Source organism: Nothobranchius furzeri, chromosome 16 (genome assembly GCF_043380555.1).
Source record: "Nothobranchius furzeri strain GRZ-AD chromosome 16, NfurGRZ-RIMD1, whole genome shotgun sequence".
NCBI lineage: Eukaryota > Metazoa > Chordata > Actinopteri > Cyprinodontiformes > Nothobranchiidae > Nothobranchius > Nothobranchius furzeri.
Window position 1 is genome coordinate 62393636 of NC_091756.1, and position 14197 is coordinate 62407832.

Consider the following 14197-nt stretch of genomic DNA (forward strand, 5'->3'; position numbering starts at 1 on the left):
GATCAGACTCCTGAGCGGTGAAGACTCGACTCTGTGGAAGCTAATTTCCAGCACTTAACAGAAAGAACAATACATCATATTGAGATCCATATGTATAATGAGACTTTAAGACTCTTAATCATGAGAACAAATGCCACAATTGAGTTTCAAAGTCTAATATTAAAAATTTCAATTCATGAGTTTTAAATTCATAATAAAGTTTGAAAGTCTTTGTTCCAGCGGCTCCCGGAAACGTAACCCAGACGCCGCTTTGTTTGAGATGGGGTCCGGTAGTGACGTGCTGAACAATAACCGACTGAGATCTGTTTGTTTTTTAGTGAATTCATTTTCATACCTGAACTTCTGTGTTTTATCGTTTACGTAGTCAACAGAAGCATCCTGAATTCACTTCATTCTTAGCGATCTGTCATGCAGTCAACAAATAGTGTGGGCCCCATCTCCCTGACCGTCTCTCCTCCCCCAGGTGGAACTGATAAGGGCTTTAACGGACTCCCACTTGACTGACCCACATATCAAGATCGTATTAAAATAAACAAACATTTTGAACATTAACAAATACAATCAAACCTCTTTATTTACTTTAAGGCTAATACAGTCATGATATGAGGTAAAGTCATGATCACTAATATAAAGATATAAGGTACTAAGTCAAAATTATTTAAAAGTATGTTTTAGGAGATAGACTTCTAACTGTAGAATTGTGTTTCAAAGAATACTAAGTCATAAATATAACTTATGTCAAAACAATGACTAATGTGCAGAATTATGACATCAAATTTGATGTTTTCTTTGTCTTTTCAGTGACTCCATAATGAAATGCTGTTATTCTAGTCTGTTAAATGTTTGAACTTATTCATAAATTTGCAAATAGTGTTTATTTGGATTACAACTTTAGGTTGGTCTTGAATTAAATATTCAAACTATTTTGATTTGGAAGTTGCGGTTTCATTTTTTTATTAACAGCCTTAAAGTTTCCCACTCATATTACAGGCGTCTACGTTTTCTGCAATCTTGAGTGTTTTTGTCTTAATGAGTTCTCATTTCTTTAATAAAATCAGACCATAAACACATAGAGTATTTCTTCCAGTGTGTTACAACCCAGTAGGTGATTAACAGGCTTCTGCAGATTGGTAACCTGCTGAGTAGGCGATTCAAACTTTCTTTGAATAGTTAGAGAAGGGAAATAACTAAAACATGCTGCATAGTGGCCCCGGAGGACCCTAATTGGACACCACTGATGAGTGCTGGGTTTCAGTAGGTGTTCTGTCGGTATGTGTTCCCTGGTCTAAAACCGTCTTCCCGAGGAGTTTCCGGCTGCGGGCAACGTTCTCGAGCCCCCTCGTTCTGAGGCCCGCACTCCCAGGCATTTTCTGGTTCTTAATGCTGAAGTTCCATATTTTGCTTGCGTGAACTTCGCAACACGCAATAAATGCGTTACTTTTTCTCTGCGCAAACACGAACCATGTGAACTACGAAAGCGCAGTCAAAGACCTCATACTGTCCGCGCCTCATAGCGCGGGAGGCCTCTGAGTGGGGTTGAGTCTGAGTCTGCAGTCTACAATGTACACATTCGGGCACATGATCATAAATGTATCGGGATCATATACTGTACATACCGGGATAGACCGTACAGATCGGGATATGTGAAGTAACAAATAATTTCTTACTATGTTTGGTTTTATTCTTCAAATGAATGTGAAAAGGCTAGTTAATCAGCTGCAGTTAACAAAAGAAAACAAGCAAATAATTTATTTTGGCCATACATGTCGAACAACTTTGCTTAAAGCAAGCAAGAAAGAAGAAGGAACAAGAAAACGGTCCCAGCAGCTTTTCTCCCAGCTTCTCTCCTAGCCTGGGAGAGTTTTTGTCAGGGGAACACATTTCGACGCAACACCGGTGGAGGTCCACGGGCACGTCTCTCTCTCCTGATAAACCGAAGAAGAGCCTCGCAGTGCGGCAGACCTCGAGACCCGGCTGAGTGTAGAAGGAGCAGAATGCCCAGCGGAGGCAATAAGCAGGATATCTTCTAGCTCACGCGCTCTGTGACGGGGTAAGTACCTGCTGTTGAACTAATCCGCGGCAGGGGGGTTTATGGTAACGTTTACCTCGTTTATGTGCGGCTAATGCTAGCTAACAGAGCTAACGAGGGATACTTATGATTACTTACGTCCACTGACTGGAACTACGAGCAGCCAGCAACACGCCAGGTATCTGAACGGTGTTGGACAGGTAATAGCGACGAACCGAGGGGAGAGCAGCGCTCTGTTAGCTCATTACCAACATTAACATCAGAGGCATGTCACTTCCTGGATTCTTTACTCCTGAAATGAGTTCATTTACATAGCAGAACTGAGTTGCACAATGCTTTGTATTTTATTCAAGCCAACCGCTCTTCTGACAGGCGATCGGAAACCCGGTTAGCATCGAGTCGTTCTGTTACGCATAAGAGAGTCAGTACTAGATGTTCCTTAAATGGAATCCTCCAACTCATCAAATTATGGCTTTCCAGCGTGTAATCTGTCCCGGGGACGCGGTAGGTTCGTCCTGTAGTGGTGATGAGGGTGTGTGTGTGTGTGTGTGTGTTTATGGGTGCTGTTTTGCTCTGTTTCAGGTGTCTGGACTGGCCGGAGTTGCCTTTTTGATCAGCATCTTCCCTGTTTAGTGGTAAATGTGACAGACAACAGCAACACTTCCAGCCTCGCTATGGGTCAAGACAGAGGGAGGTATGATTTTTACATCGGCCTGGCTTTGGCCATCAGTTCCAGCATCTTCATTGGGGGAAGTTTCATCCTGAAGAAGAAAGGACTTCTGAGGCTGGCGAAGAAGGGCTCGATGAGAGCAGGTACGAAGTCGTACCATAACTAACCTGTTGTGCTGTTGGCTTCCCGAACACTCCCTGCTCTAGTTGTGCTTCGCTGACAAGCAAACAAGAAGTCAAACCAGTCATGGGAGCTCATGAAGTAACCTGCTCATACCTTCTGTATCAGACATGTTTAGTTCCGCTCTGGTGTTTACGCGTGTGTACGGAGTGTGTTTCTGCTTTCTTTAAACCTCAGTTATTACCACCAGTAGTTCACTCAACCTTCACGTCTGATCTGAGTATTTTAAAGTGGGTGTAGAATAAATATTTGAAATGCACACTATTTCTGTTGCAGTGACAGGAAACTCGTGTAATCAGATTTTTGTTTAACTGTTTTTTGCTTTTCAGGGCAGGGTGGTCATGCATATCTTAAAGAATGGCTGTGGTGGGCTGGTTTACTGTCAAGTAAGTGATGACTAGCTGCTGTTTATGTTAATAGTTACAGGGCTGTGAGAAAGTATTTGTCCTTTACACAACTCCCCTGCTTTTGTTTGTTTTTGTCACACAAAAGTTTCATATGAGAAACAAATTTCTGCGTCAGACAAAGCTAGCCTGGGTAAATACAAAATGCAGTTTTTTAAAACTTCAGATTAAGATCTGGACTAATCAGTCTGGTCTTTTCTGGAAAAATGAACTGACTCTAAACCAAATAGCTGGTTAACAGTTTCATATCAGGTGTTTGTGAAAACGAGTGACGAGGTCTAAGCTAGTCCTGCCTGATGCTCAGTGTGGAGAGTAGGTAGTTTTCAGGTAGATCGGTCGTGTTATCAAGTAAGTGTGTGTGTGTTCACTCATTTTGGATTGCGTTAATTTTTCTTAAAAAATTGTAAACTTTTATGTGGAGCATCTTTAAACTCCAGCAGGTCTGGACATCAAGTCCACGGGTTTCCAAGTAAGAGAATGAACGGCACTATTTTCTGTTCCTGGTGCATTTCGTGCAGCTGTAAACACGGATGTTTGTGGTGCACACCAGACTGGAGCGATGTGAGGGGAGCTCATCATGCCTCCTATCCTTCACAGCCCCGTGGTGGAGTTTAGAAAAATGCTTGCCGGCTCCTAGAGGCCAGATCAGTATCTGAATCAGGTCAGGGAGGTCCATGCTGAGCTCCAGAAGTGGATGGGGAGCTCCTAGCAGGCAAGTGGAGCTGGTTTCTAGGTCGGACCCAGGTCCAAACCATCTCTCTAAAGCGCTAATAAGTTAGGTGAATGGATATTAATGAATATGAAACAGCTGACAAACGCTCATTATAGTTTATTATTGTCGTGAATCAGTATTATATTAAACGAACAATAATGCATGAATTGTCTGGTACATGATAGTAATCTGTACAATATCCTGATGTTGGCACACGAGTTTAAGCTAGCATCGTTCACCCGCCGAGACGCCTGCTCGCTCCACAGAACCTCGTGACACCACGGCTAAATCTCTCCATCTCGCCATGGTTTCTCCCTGTGGCTCGTCTCTGCTCTCTGGGGCGTGCAGCAAGCTTGTAACTGTACGGTTGTGCTCCACCATAAGTATAATTATTAACAATTAAAGTTTCCTCTGTGTCAGAACTGCCATTAAAATCCACACATATATATATATATATATATATATATATATATATATATATATATATATATATATATATATATATATATATATATATATATATATATATATATATATTTTACTGGATCAAGCCAGCAGGACTCCCTCTGCCTGCATCACGTTTGGTTTGGCAGAAAAACCCTTTTCTCATAAAAATGACTCCCAAAGCCTAAATAATTTAATTATGTGTACGTCTTTAGTTTAGAACGTGTTCCTGTAATGTTTCTCTAAATATTTGTTTAAAGAGTGAGGTACACCTAAACAAACTTTTTTGCTGATAACCTGAATAGATGAGTGTGTAATGGTGCTGTACACATGTGTAATCATTAGTGTGGAAGTTTAGCGCAACTCACTTTAAATGTAATATTTCAGCCCAAAACCATAATTACATCTCCATCTTCAGGTTAAAATCTCTGCTCCATATTTATGTAGTCAGCTGTGGTTGATGGCTAAGCTGAAAAATGTGACATCAGCAAATGACTACATGACTGCACTGGTCTCCAGGTGAGGCAGCCGCACCTCCACCTGGCTCAGCCACTCACCTGCTGACACATTAGCGCTCGGAGCCATTCCCCTTTTCATCGAATGATCGTGGTTAACAACAAATCCTCCAGAATGCTGCAGAATCTGTGTCCGCCTTTCTCCTGAGCAGCAAGTCTTGTGTGAGTGCGTGCGCACTCGTGTGCGCACGCACTCGTTAACAACTCGTTTCTAGATTGAGGAACTCCAACAGCGCACGCGGGGGGGGTTGAGGTGGCTGCTGTCTAGTACCACAGCCTCAGAGCCGCTCTCTCGGTCTGCCAGACGACGCCTCTTTCAGAAGCGTTTTCCTAACAGGAAGTGTGGGTGAAATACGTCTCCGCCCACGCGTTGACTCCCACTTTAAAGGAGCCTCTAACCTGCAATATGCTCGTTAAGGTCAAAGTTCAAATATTCTCCTTCAGGATTTCCTGGTAGAGAGCAGAATTCATCGGGTAACGAGGGGTGGGTGGGGGTATTATTCTGGGTTAGTAATACTCGGGCTCTGCAGCCGTCTCACCTCAGTTCACCGTAATAAAACTCTGGAGCTGCGCCTTTTTATCTGCGGAAGAGGATTAGGGTCTCTGGGGGGATAAAAACCATTTTGTTCTCAGAATTCAGAGATAAAAGTCAAATCTTTGTTTTCTGTTCTGTAAAAATAAATGCTGGAATACGTTTGTCACCATTTTGTTTCTATTGGGTTTAAAATGAAGTAAAGTTTATTAGCATTACACCTGTCAGAAATAAAAACTCATCATCTGCTTCATAAAGATCACGCATCAAAACTGAAGCAAGATTAAAAGATGAAAAAGAACTTTTGCAATACAAATATGTCATATATATATATATATATATATATATATATATATATATATATATATATATATATATATATATACATACTTGTTTCTGGTAAGTTACGTAAAAACAACACAACAACTCTAAAATATTACCGGGACTCTTAGTGTTACTCTGTTGTGGAAATTAATTTAAACTATTCTATAAAAAACTGAAAAGCTGTTTAAATCTGCATTATTTTTAAATTAATTTTATTATTAAAAAAGGAGTTCATTGTAATTTTTAGCCAAAGTTACGAAGAGTCTTTGTGGAAAACACAACAAACCACTTGTGGCCCTGAGCCGCAGATGCAGACCTCTTTGGTTTAGTTTAGACTTTAATATTTAAAATCATCTTTTCTAAACTTTATTTTGTATTTACTCTCGTTGTTCTGGTTTATTTCAGTTAGCTGGTCTGAGACGTGCAGTAACCAGTAAAAGGGCAAACACTTTTTCACAGCATTTTACTGGTGAATTGTTTACGTTTGTGGGAATTTTCCCAGAATGGAAAGTTATCGAGCCTCACGCTGCAGAAGTTCTTAAATGTCCGTTAAACTGAGACTAGATGCTAATGATCTTACGGATGAATCATTTTTAGGTTTTATCGTCTTCTTGCATTTGTGCTCCAGAGTGAATCTTTGTGGACATGTCACCTCACCGACAGCATTACAGTGTCTTACCGTGTTTGGTTTTGTTGCAGCATATTTATTTGTGTCGTGACCTTTTACAGTGGGCGCCGGCGAAGGAGCGAACTTTGCCGCTTACGCATTTGCTCCTGCAACTCTGGTAACTCCTCTGGGAGCCCTCAGTGTGCTCGTCAGGTACGGTATAGGTGACGTGCTGCATGAAGACGTGGGAGTCACCCTGACACCTAAGACCCTGATCTGTTTGTTCCGTGCTTATCTTTATCTCTGATACATACACTCACAGTGCAAGGACAACTTTCTGTTTGTATAAATTCTCATTTTATCAAATATACATGTTCACATCTGCACATCGGGTTCTTTCTGTATCTTGTACAAATCACCATGAGAAGTGTTTGGGTTTTTGTTGTAGCGCGGTGTTGTCGTCCTACTTCCTGACGGAGCGGTTAAACCTGCACGGGAAGCTCGGCTGTCTACTGAGCATCCTGGGCTCCACCACCATGGTGATTCACGCTCCGCAGGAGGAGGAGATCAGCAGCCTGGAAGACATGGCCAAGAAACTGGTCGACCCAGGTACAGAAGAGACTAGCTTTACAGCCTGGCACGAATCAAAAGGTCTGTCGTATTTATCACCATGACAGCATCGGTCAGTGTGGTTGTGCCATGAAGCAGGAGTTCCTGCAGGGCTCAAGGTCTGTAGTACTATATACATAGAACTACAGGAAATGAATAAACAGTACAAATCTGGATTATTACTCAAAAGCAGGATTATAAATTAAACTGACCTTGTAGAACGAGTGAGGTTAGAGTCCGGGTAGAGGATGCAGCAGACGGACTAAAAGGAGATGGATTGGCTTCGGCGACACCCTGAAGGGAAACGTCCAGCTTGGGCTGTTGGAGACATCTTCACACCAGAGAGTGTTTAAGACAATATTAATTTGAAGGGATTTTATGAGACAGAAACTTTCTGTTCTGATCCAAACAGCAGCAGGTTTACACAACTGAGAGCTTTATGCAACATCCTCCTCTTCCAACTCCGGTCATTAGAGATGCACAGGTCCTTGTTCTGAGGGTGGATGCTGGTCCTTAGTTTTAACCTGCTGGTACCAACTTCCACATGGAGTTCTGCCATTCCTAGCATGTTAGCTCTTAGCAATGATGAGTTCATTAACTGGGAAAAATCTGGAGTTTTGATATTCAGTTTGGCCAATTCCTTAGCCGGCTATGCTCGATACTGGCGATCAGCAGCCATTTTGTTTATTCATGGGTGAATCTAGTTTTTCCTATCAGGACTTTTATTTCCTTCCGTCCTTTAATAAAATCTGCTGTAACAGAGTCTGATAGTGAGATTGTGTGTGTTGTTGTTCTGTAAACTCATTAAACTGGTTTAATTTGAGTAGAAAACATGTCAAATGCATGAAACACAACGTTTTGTGTGAATGAGGACTGAGACCAAACCTCTGGTACTATTGTTATAGAACTACTAATCTAGAGTTTTTAATCTAATCCAGACTAGGGGACAAGAAGCTCTGCTGTGTTAATTTAGTTTCCTCTGGAGTGTTGGGAATGAGTAGACAGCCTAAGTCTGAGTTTATTGGAACTGATGTCACAGCAGTAACCAGTCAGTATTAAACTATTAGTATTAATAAAATTTCTCTTAATCAGGATTACACCAGTACCAGAAAGCAGGGATAACACTATATACTTGTACATAAACTTGTATTTTTAAAGTCATTAAATGTTGAATTTCTTCTTTTTTCTAAGGGTTTTTTGTTTTTGCAACTCTTGTCGTTATCGTGGCCCTCATCTTCATATTTGTCATCAGCCCACGCCACGGTCAGACCAATATCCTGGTCTACATCACCATCTGCTCAGTGATCGGGGCGCTGTCCGTGTCCTGTGTTAAGGGACTGGGGATTGCCATCAAGGATGCTATAGCTGGGAGGAGTGTGGTGAAGAACCCGCTGACCTGGATCCTCGTCTTTGGTCTGGTGGGCTGCGTGAGCACACAGATAAACTACCTAAACAAGGCTCTGGACATATTCAACACCTCCCTGGTGACACCCATCTACTACGTGTTCTTCACCACATCAGTGCTCACGTGCTCCGCCATCCTCTTCAAGGAGTGGGAGCACATGGGCTCCGATGACGTGATCGGGACCCTCAGCGGCTTCCTCACGATCATTGTAGGCATCTTCCTGCTGCACGCCTTCAAAGACGTCAGCATTAGCTTGGCTTCTCTGGCCGTGTCCATGAGGAAAGAGGAACGGGCGTGTCCAGCGGTCAACGGCATGGCCTCCCACAGCACCTATGAACTGCTGCACAACGAGTCCACAGAGGACATGGAGGGCAGAGACGTGAGTCTGCCTTTTGACAGTGTCTCAAGGAGGAACGGAGCCATGACGTCCTCCTTAGATATGTAATAAACTTTGATTTGATTCAACCGTGGTAATAACATGGTTTATATAAACAATGAGACAATCAACTGTGAGGGGACGTAGACGGACCTGTCGATTGTATTGGTTTTAATTTGCCTTACTTTCCTCTGAACGTGACTCGTGTTCGGTTACAGGACTCCGTTCCGCTGTAGCTCTGTACATACGGGAGTTGTTTTGTTATACATACATGATTTCCATGCACTGACTTACTTTCTATAAATCTGAAGCTAATATATATTCTGTATCAGGACCTGCTGATTTTGAATTTAATGGAATATTCTCCGATTTGACTTTTTACGATACTTGAAACTTAAGTTGGGGACCTTCTGACCCGGGGAGAAGTTTTTACATAAATTCTTCACCAGAACCAACAGATTTGATACGTATTTATTGAATTAAAAGATTAAAACATTACAAAGACAAGGCACGGTGAATAATTGCTTCACAAAACATTGTGCATCATTACATTTCCTTTAAATGTTTTAGCATGCATGTTTAAAAGTACAAAATTACTTAAAATAAATTCCCCTTTAATATTTCACCACGGCAAACCCTTAAATACTCGTCTGATGAACCCAACATCCCTCTGTCATCTGTAGCTACCTGCAAGTAGAAAAGGAATAGCTCTTCAATGGAGGCGGTATCTATTTTTGCTCTTAAGGCACAAGTGAATACAAAAAAGGTCCTAACGCACTGCATTAATGGTCCGTTACTCCTAACAGCCTAACACACACGACGAGGAGTTGTAGTTGGTCTGGTAATGCTGGCGTGTCGTTCTGGTCCATGAAAGAGCTCTGAGCAGCACCTCAGCTGCTGGCGAGCGACTGGTGAATCGGAGGCTGGAAGCATCTGACGTGCTCCACCGGCATGTTCTCTCCATCTCCAGACTTCATGTACTTGTTCAAGATGGCAAAGATCTCATCGTTGAGGACTTGGAATTTGCGGATTCGTTCCACCATCTTCTTCAGAGGCTAGAAGAAAACCAAAACCATGAATGCATGATGTTGTGTTGCTCAGTCTTCAGTGGAAACGCGAGACGTCTGCTCACATGTCCGAGGTCCACAATGGAGTGCAGGGAAGTACGGCAACATTAAAGGTTCGTTGTGGAAAGAAGGGTAGGGGAGGGGTCAAAATCTGGGCATCTCATTCGGAGATTGTCATAAAACTTAATGAACAAACTTCGATGATGATTAATGATAAACGTATTGGAATAAAATTTACATCTTCTAACAATATTCCCAAAACTACCAGGAAAATGATGTTATTCTCAGTGAAACTGGCTTCCACATATCTAAACACCATCTAGAGCTGAGCTGACTCACTTGGTAATAATCTCATCAAACCAAGAATTTCCAGCAAAAACAAATAATTTTAAATACCTAACTTAATAAATGAACTCGTTTGTAGTTTTGTGCTCCAAAGATCTGGTTTTAAGTGTTTGGAAGGACCTGTGGCACCTGTTAGGCAGCCTCACTTCTGGTAGTCTCCCAGAGCAGCTGTGGCTACTATGTAGCTCATCACCAGCATGTGAATGGGTGAATGACCAGTGTGAGGGGGTAGGGGTGATTAGAACCTTAGTGCTCTATGAATACATTCTCAGTCTCGACGAGTTAAAAGTATTGAATGACTGGAAGACCGCTACAGGTAAATGGAGACTCCGTTGCTTGGGAAGTGTTACAAATGCAAAATAAGGCGTTCTTGGTTCTGCTCCATGTCTGCTGCTAGACACCTTCTATACACTATTTTTTTGAAAGGAAAGTGGCGTCCTGACCAATCACAGGCTTTAGGTCTCAGTCACTTTTGACAGATAATTAGAAAACTGGCATGTCTCCGTCAACCTCCGCAGGCTTGCTACAGTGCATTTGCATCATGGCGGTGCGTGTCTCCGTACCCACACAAACAGCAGTATGAAGCAGGCTTTAGTGTGTGGTGATCAAGTCAGTAACCCATCGTTACAGAGGACAAAACGGATATGGTCCAGCTTCAGGACGGACTGCCATTCACACCGACTACAGTTTATGAGCAGCCTAGAAATGTAGACCGTCAGTGGCTGAAGCAAAATCATTTTGCTCTGCATGTCGCTCTAGCCACTCTCCACTGGAACCTCCAAAGTCCTGGACAGCCTGCTGGCTGGCCAATCACAGTGCTCCATCGGTTTGGTGGGCCAATCAGTGTTTTATCGGTTTGGTGGGCCAATCACAGTGCTCCATCGGTTTGGTGGGCCAATCACAGTGCTCCATCGATTTGGTGGGCCAATCACAGTGCTCCATCGGTTTGGTGGGCCAATCACAGTGCTCCATCGGTTTGGTGGGCCAATCACAGTGCTCCATCGGTTTGGTGGGCCAATCACAGCGTTTTATCGGTTTGGTGGGCCAATCACAGCGTTTTATCGGTTTGGTGGGCCAATCACAGTGCTCCATCGGTTTGGTGGGCAGGATGTTACTTTGAATGAAACTAAGATGGCAATGGCTCGTTGGAAACAGCTTTGGCATCAACTTTGGACTATTTAGACTTTTCTTTGCGTCTAGGACAGATAGAGATACTCAAGTTTCTTTAGAAAAGGACGCATTGGTGTCTTCAACAGTTTCAAAGACAACCATAGATTCCGTCCCACGACAGAGCTGTCAATACGTCATGGCAAGACTATATATTCATATGGGACAGCAGTAGCTCAGGAGGTAGAGGAGGTTGTCCAGAGAATTCTGCAGTTGTGTCCTTGGGCAAGACACTTAACCCACCTTGCCTGCTGGTGGTGGTCGGAGGGAGCGGTGCGCCTGTGCTCGGCAGCCTCGCCTCTGTCAGTGCGCCCCAGGGCAGCTGTAGCTACACTGTAGCTAATCCCCACCAGAGTGTGAATGACTGTGTTGTGAAGCGCCTTGGGGGGTTGTAGAACCCTAGAAGGCGCTATACAAATACAGGCCCTTTATGTATAGGATTGGCTGGCTAGTTCGTGTGCTGAACATCTGGAAATTTGTTCCCAAAAGAGCACCAAATGATTAGAAATTTGACATAATACATGAAAAGACATACCTGTAAAAATAATGTGGACCATCATACACTTAACTGAAATCCCTGTCATTAATAATAAGACGCAAGCCAATAGGAATGTGTATTGGTGAAATTCTGGGGATACGATACGTATCACGATCCAGGTGAGACGATACGTCGTGATACATTCAGTTAGATGTTCTCAGCAAATTCTTTTTGACTGAATTTATTGTTGGAATATCCCATAAACAGTCCAAACCGATACTTAACATGTTTAACGTGAGGTATCTGAACCCTAATTGAGGGATTTACATTTCAATGGTGGAAACAAAACCCTTTGCACACTGCTGCCAACTAGCGGTCGGCATTTGAATTGCACCCAAAAGCAAAGAAAATACACAAATGTTTGACTGAATTCTTCCAAAAGTTAGATACATAGCTTATTAATATTGATGTAATATTGCAAAAAATAAAAAAAATCACTATATATTGCTATATCGATATTTTCTTACATCCCTTCAAGCCAGCAAAAATAATGCAACACATATTTCAATGTTAACGTCACCAGATGCACCTCGCAGTTCTACCTCTCTCTTCTCGTTCGGCTCAGGTCATTTCTATGACTTCCTGACAATCCGGAGCTCTGCACCTGAATCTGCAACGTACCGCAGGCGCAGCAGGTGTGAATGACCTGCTCTGATTGGGCTCAAAGATTCTTGATCTTTGCAGAAGCCATACGGAACTGGACCGCATCCTTCTGCAGCGGTTCTGTTCCCTCCTACTGTCAGAGAGACACCGGGCTACAAAGACTCTAACCCTACAGCAGAAGGTGGTGATACGAGCACAAAGCAACAGTCATATGATAACGATTTTAACGGTTGGAGTTCTCGTCTCTGACTTACCACACTCTTGATGATCTCATCTTTGCCGTCATGCTTCTGCACTTTGAGGAGGTGGTAGCTGAAGTCCAGGATGTCAAAGCGTCTCTGTTGTCCTAGGAGAGCGATGATCATGCAGCCGGCCCAGTGGAGGCCATCACCAAAGCACTGCCTGGAGAAAGGGAATGTGACACATTAGGAAACAGCGTCTGTGTTCTGTTGTTTTTGTTAGAAATGTGAGCTGCTGCACTCACTCCACAGTGAACTCATGCGCTCCCACAGGAATGCAGTACACAAACTGCATGGCGCTCCAGAGACGGTGGAACTCCACACACTCGTCCACGTGCATCACGCCATTACTGGGCAACGGCCCGCGCCAGATCGGGTCGTCCAGGAAGCCCCGCACACGTGTGAGGATAACTTCGAACATGGACAGGCCGCAGCACAGCCTCTCTTTCGTCAGTAGGTCACCCTCACGGGCGATGGCGATTTGCTAGAAAGAGCAGCAGAAAACAAACTTGAGTCCACCTGGACATCCGCATATCACTCATCCAGCTTTAGTAAAAATAAATTATGATATAAAAACGGCATCCATGCTGGTTCTGCCGACAGAATTATAATGTTGGTTCTACCTGTGGGGTTCCGAGGCGCTCTATCAGAGGAACCATGTGCAGAGCCGTGTATTTGGCTTCTAAGCGCTTCATCTTAGCATCCAGACGTTCCCCCTCTACAGAAAAGAGTAAACGGAGATTAAATTATTTTAACTGCAGTTTCTATCTTTTGTGTTAAATGTGGCAAATAACATGCAAACAAATATTTCACACATTTTGTTGGCTTTCCAAAATCTATATAAACAGCATCTATGGGGATATGTTAGTGTTTTTTTCCGGAACTGCGCTGCTCTGGGTGGCTGCATGTTGGAGTAGCTCTGTTGACTATATGTAAGTTTTGCCTTTTCTTGGGCATTTTTTCTTCTACTTTCTCAAGAAAAACTGTATTTTTGGACACTTGACTTTTCTGTTTCTGTGAAGCTTGGAGGATTTTTACTGCTATTTTTTAGCTTTTTTCACTTTTTGAGCATTTGTTATGATGCATAACCATGGCAACAAGCTGGTTTACAATCGGGAGCAGCTGATTGACATTGGAAAGGCTGAAATAATACCTCAACTGAAACCACAAATCCCAAATGAGCTAAAACGCAAGAAGTGTGGGTGCAGAGCGGGAGCAAAACGGAGACAGAGAAAGAGGAAATTCAAACCATCTCTTCCATCGATCATAACGGGCGATGTGAGATCACTGGCCAACAAGATGGAGGAACTCCAAGCCCTTTCAAGGACTCAGCCAGAGTTTCGGCAGTTTCGGAACCGCTGGAGGAGATGATGCAAAGAAGGATTCTCCAGAGAATCAAGACAATGATGGACAACCCTGAGCATTCTCTTC

At 43.1% G+C, this 14197-nt stretch overlaps 2 protein-coding genes across 3 annotated transcripts in view; one reads left to right on the forward strand and one right to left on the reverse strand.

Annotated features, from left to right (window-relative positions):
• The first annotated feature begins 1871 nt into the window (after window positions 1-1871).
• Window positions 1872-9314, forward strand: nipa2 (NIPA magnesium transporter 2). Of its 2 annotated transcripts, none has more exons than XM_015975771.3 (6): window positions 1872-2050; window positions 2612-2842; window positions 3209-3265; window positions 6540-6630; window positions 6866-7026; window positions 8218-9314. In XM_015975771.3, exons 2-6 carry the CDS (start codon window positions 2704-2706, stop codon window positions 8874-8876), a joined length of 1107 nt encoding a protein of 368 aa, XP_015831257.3. In that variant the 5' UTR covers window positions 1872-2050; window positions 2612-2703; the 3' UTR covers window positions 8877-9314. The 2 variants fall into 2 exon arrangements, with proteins under 2 accessions (XP_015831257.3, XP_015831256.3); XM_015975770.3 differs by lacking the exon at window positions 1872-2050 and adding an exon at window positions 2379-2533.
• Window positions 9263-14197, reverse strand: part of cyfip1 (cytoplasmic FMR1 interacting protein 1) — a 42404-nt gene continuing 37469 nt past the window's right edge. The window contains exons 28-31 of the mRNA XM_015975769.3: window positions 13390-13484; window positions 13012-13250; window positions 12782-12929; window positions 9263-9862 (exon numbers count right to left, since the gene is read on the reverse strand). Of these exons, the coding sequence (XP_015831255.1) occupies window positions 9698-9862; window positions 12782-12929; window positions 13012-13250; window positions 13390-13484 (647 nt within the window). The 3' untranslated portion in view covers window positions 9263-9697. The remainder of the gene's footprint in view (window positions 9863-12781; window positions 12930-13011; window positions 13251-13389; window positions 13485-14197) is intronic.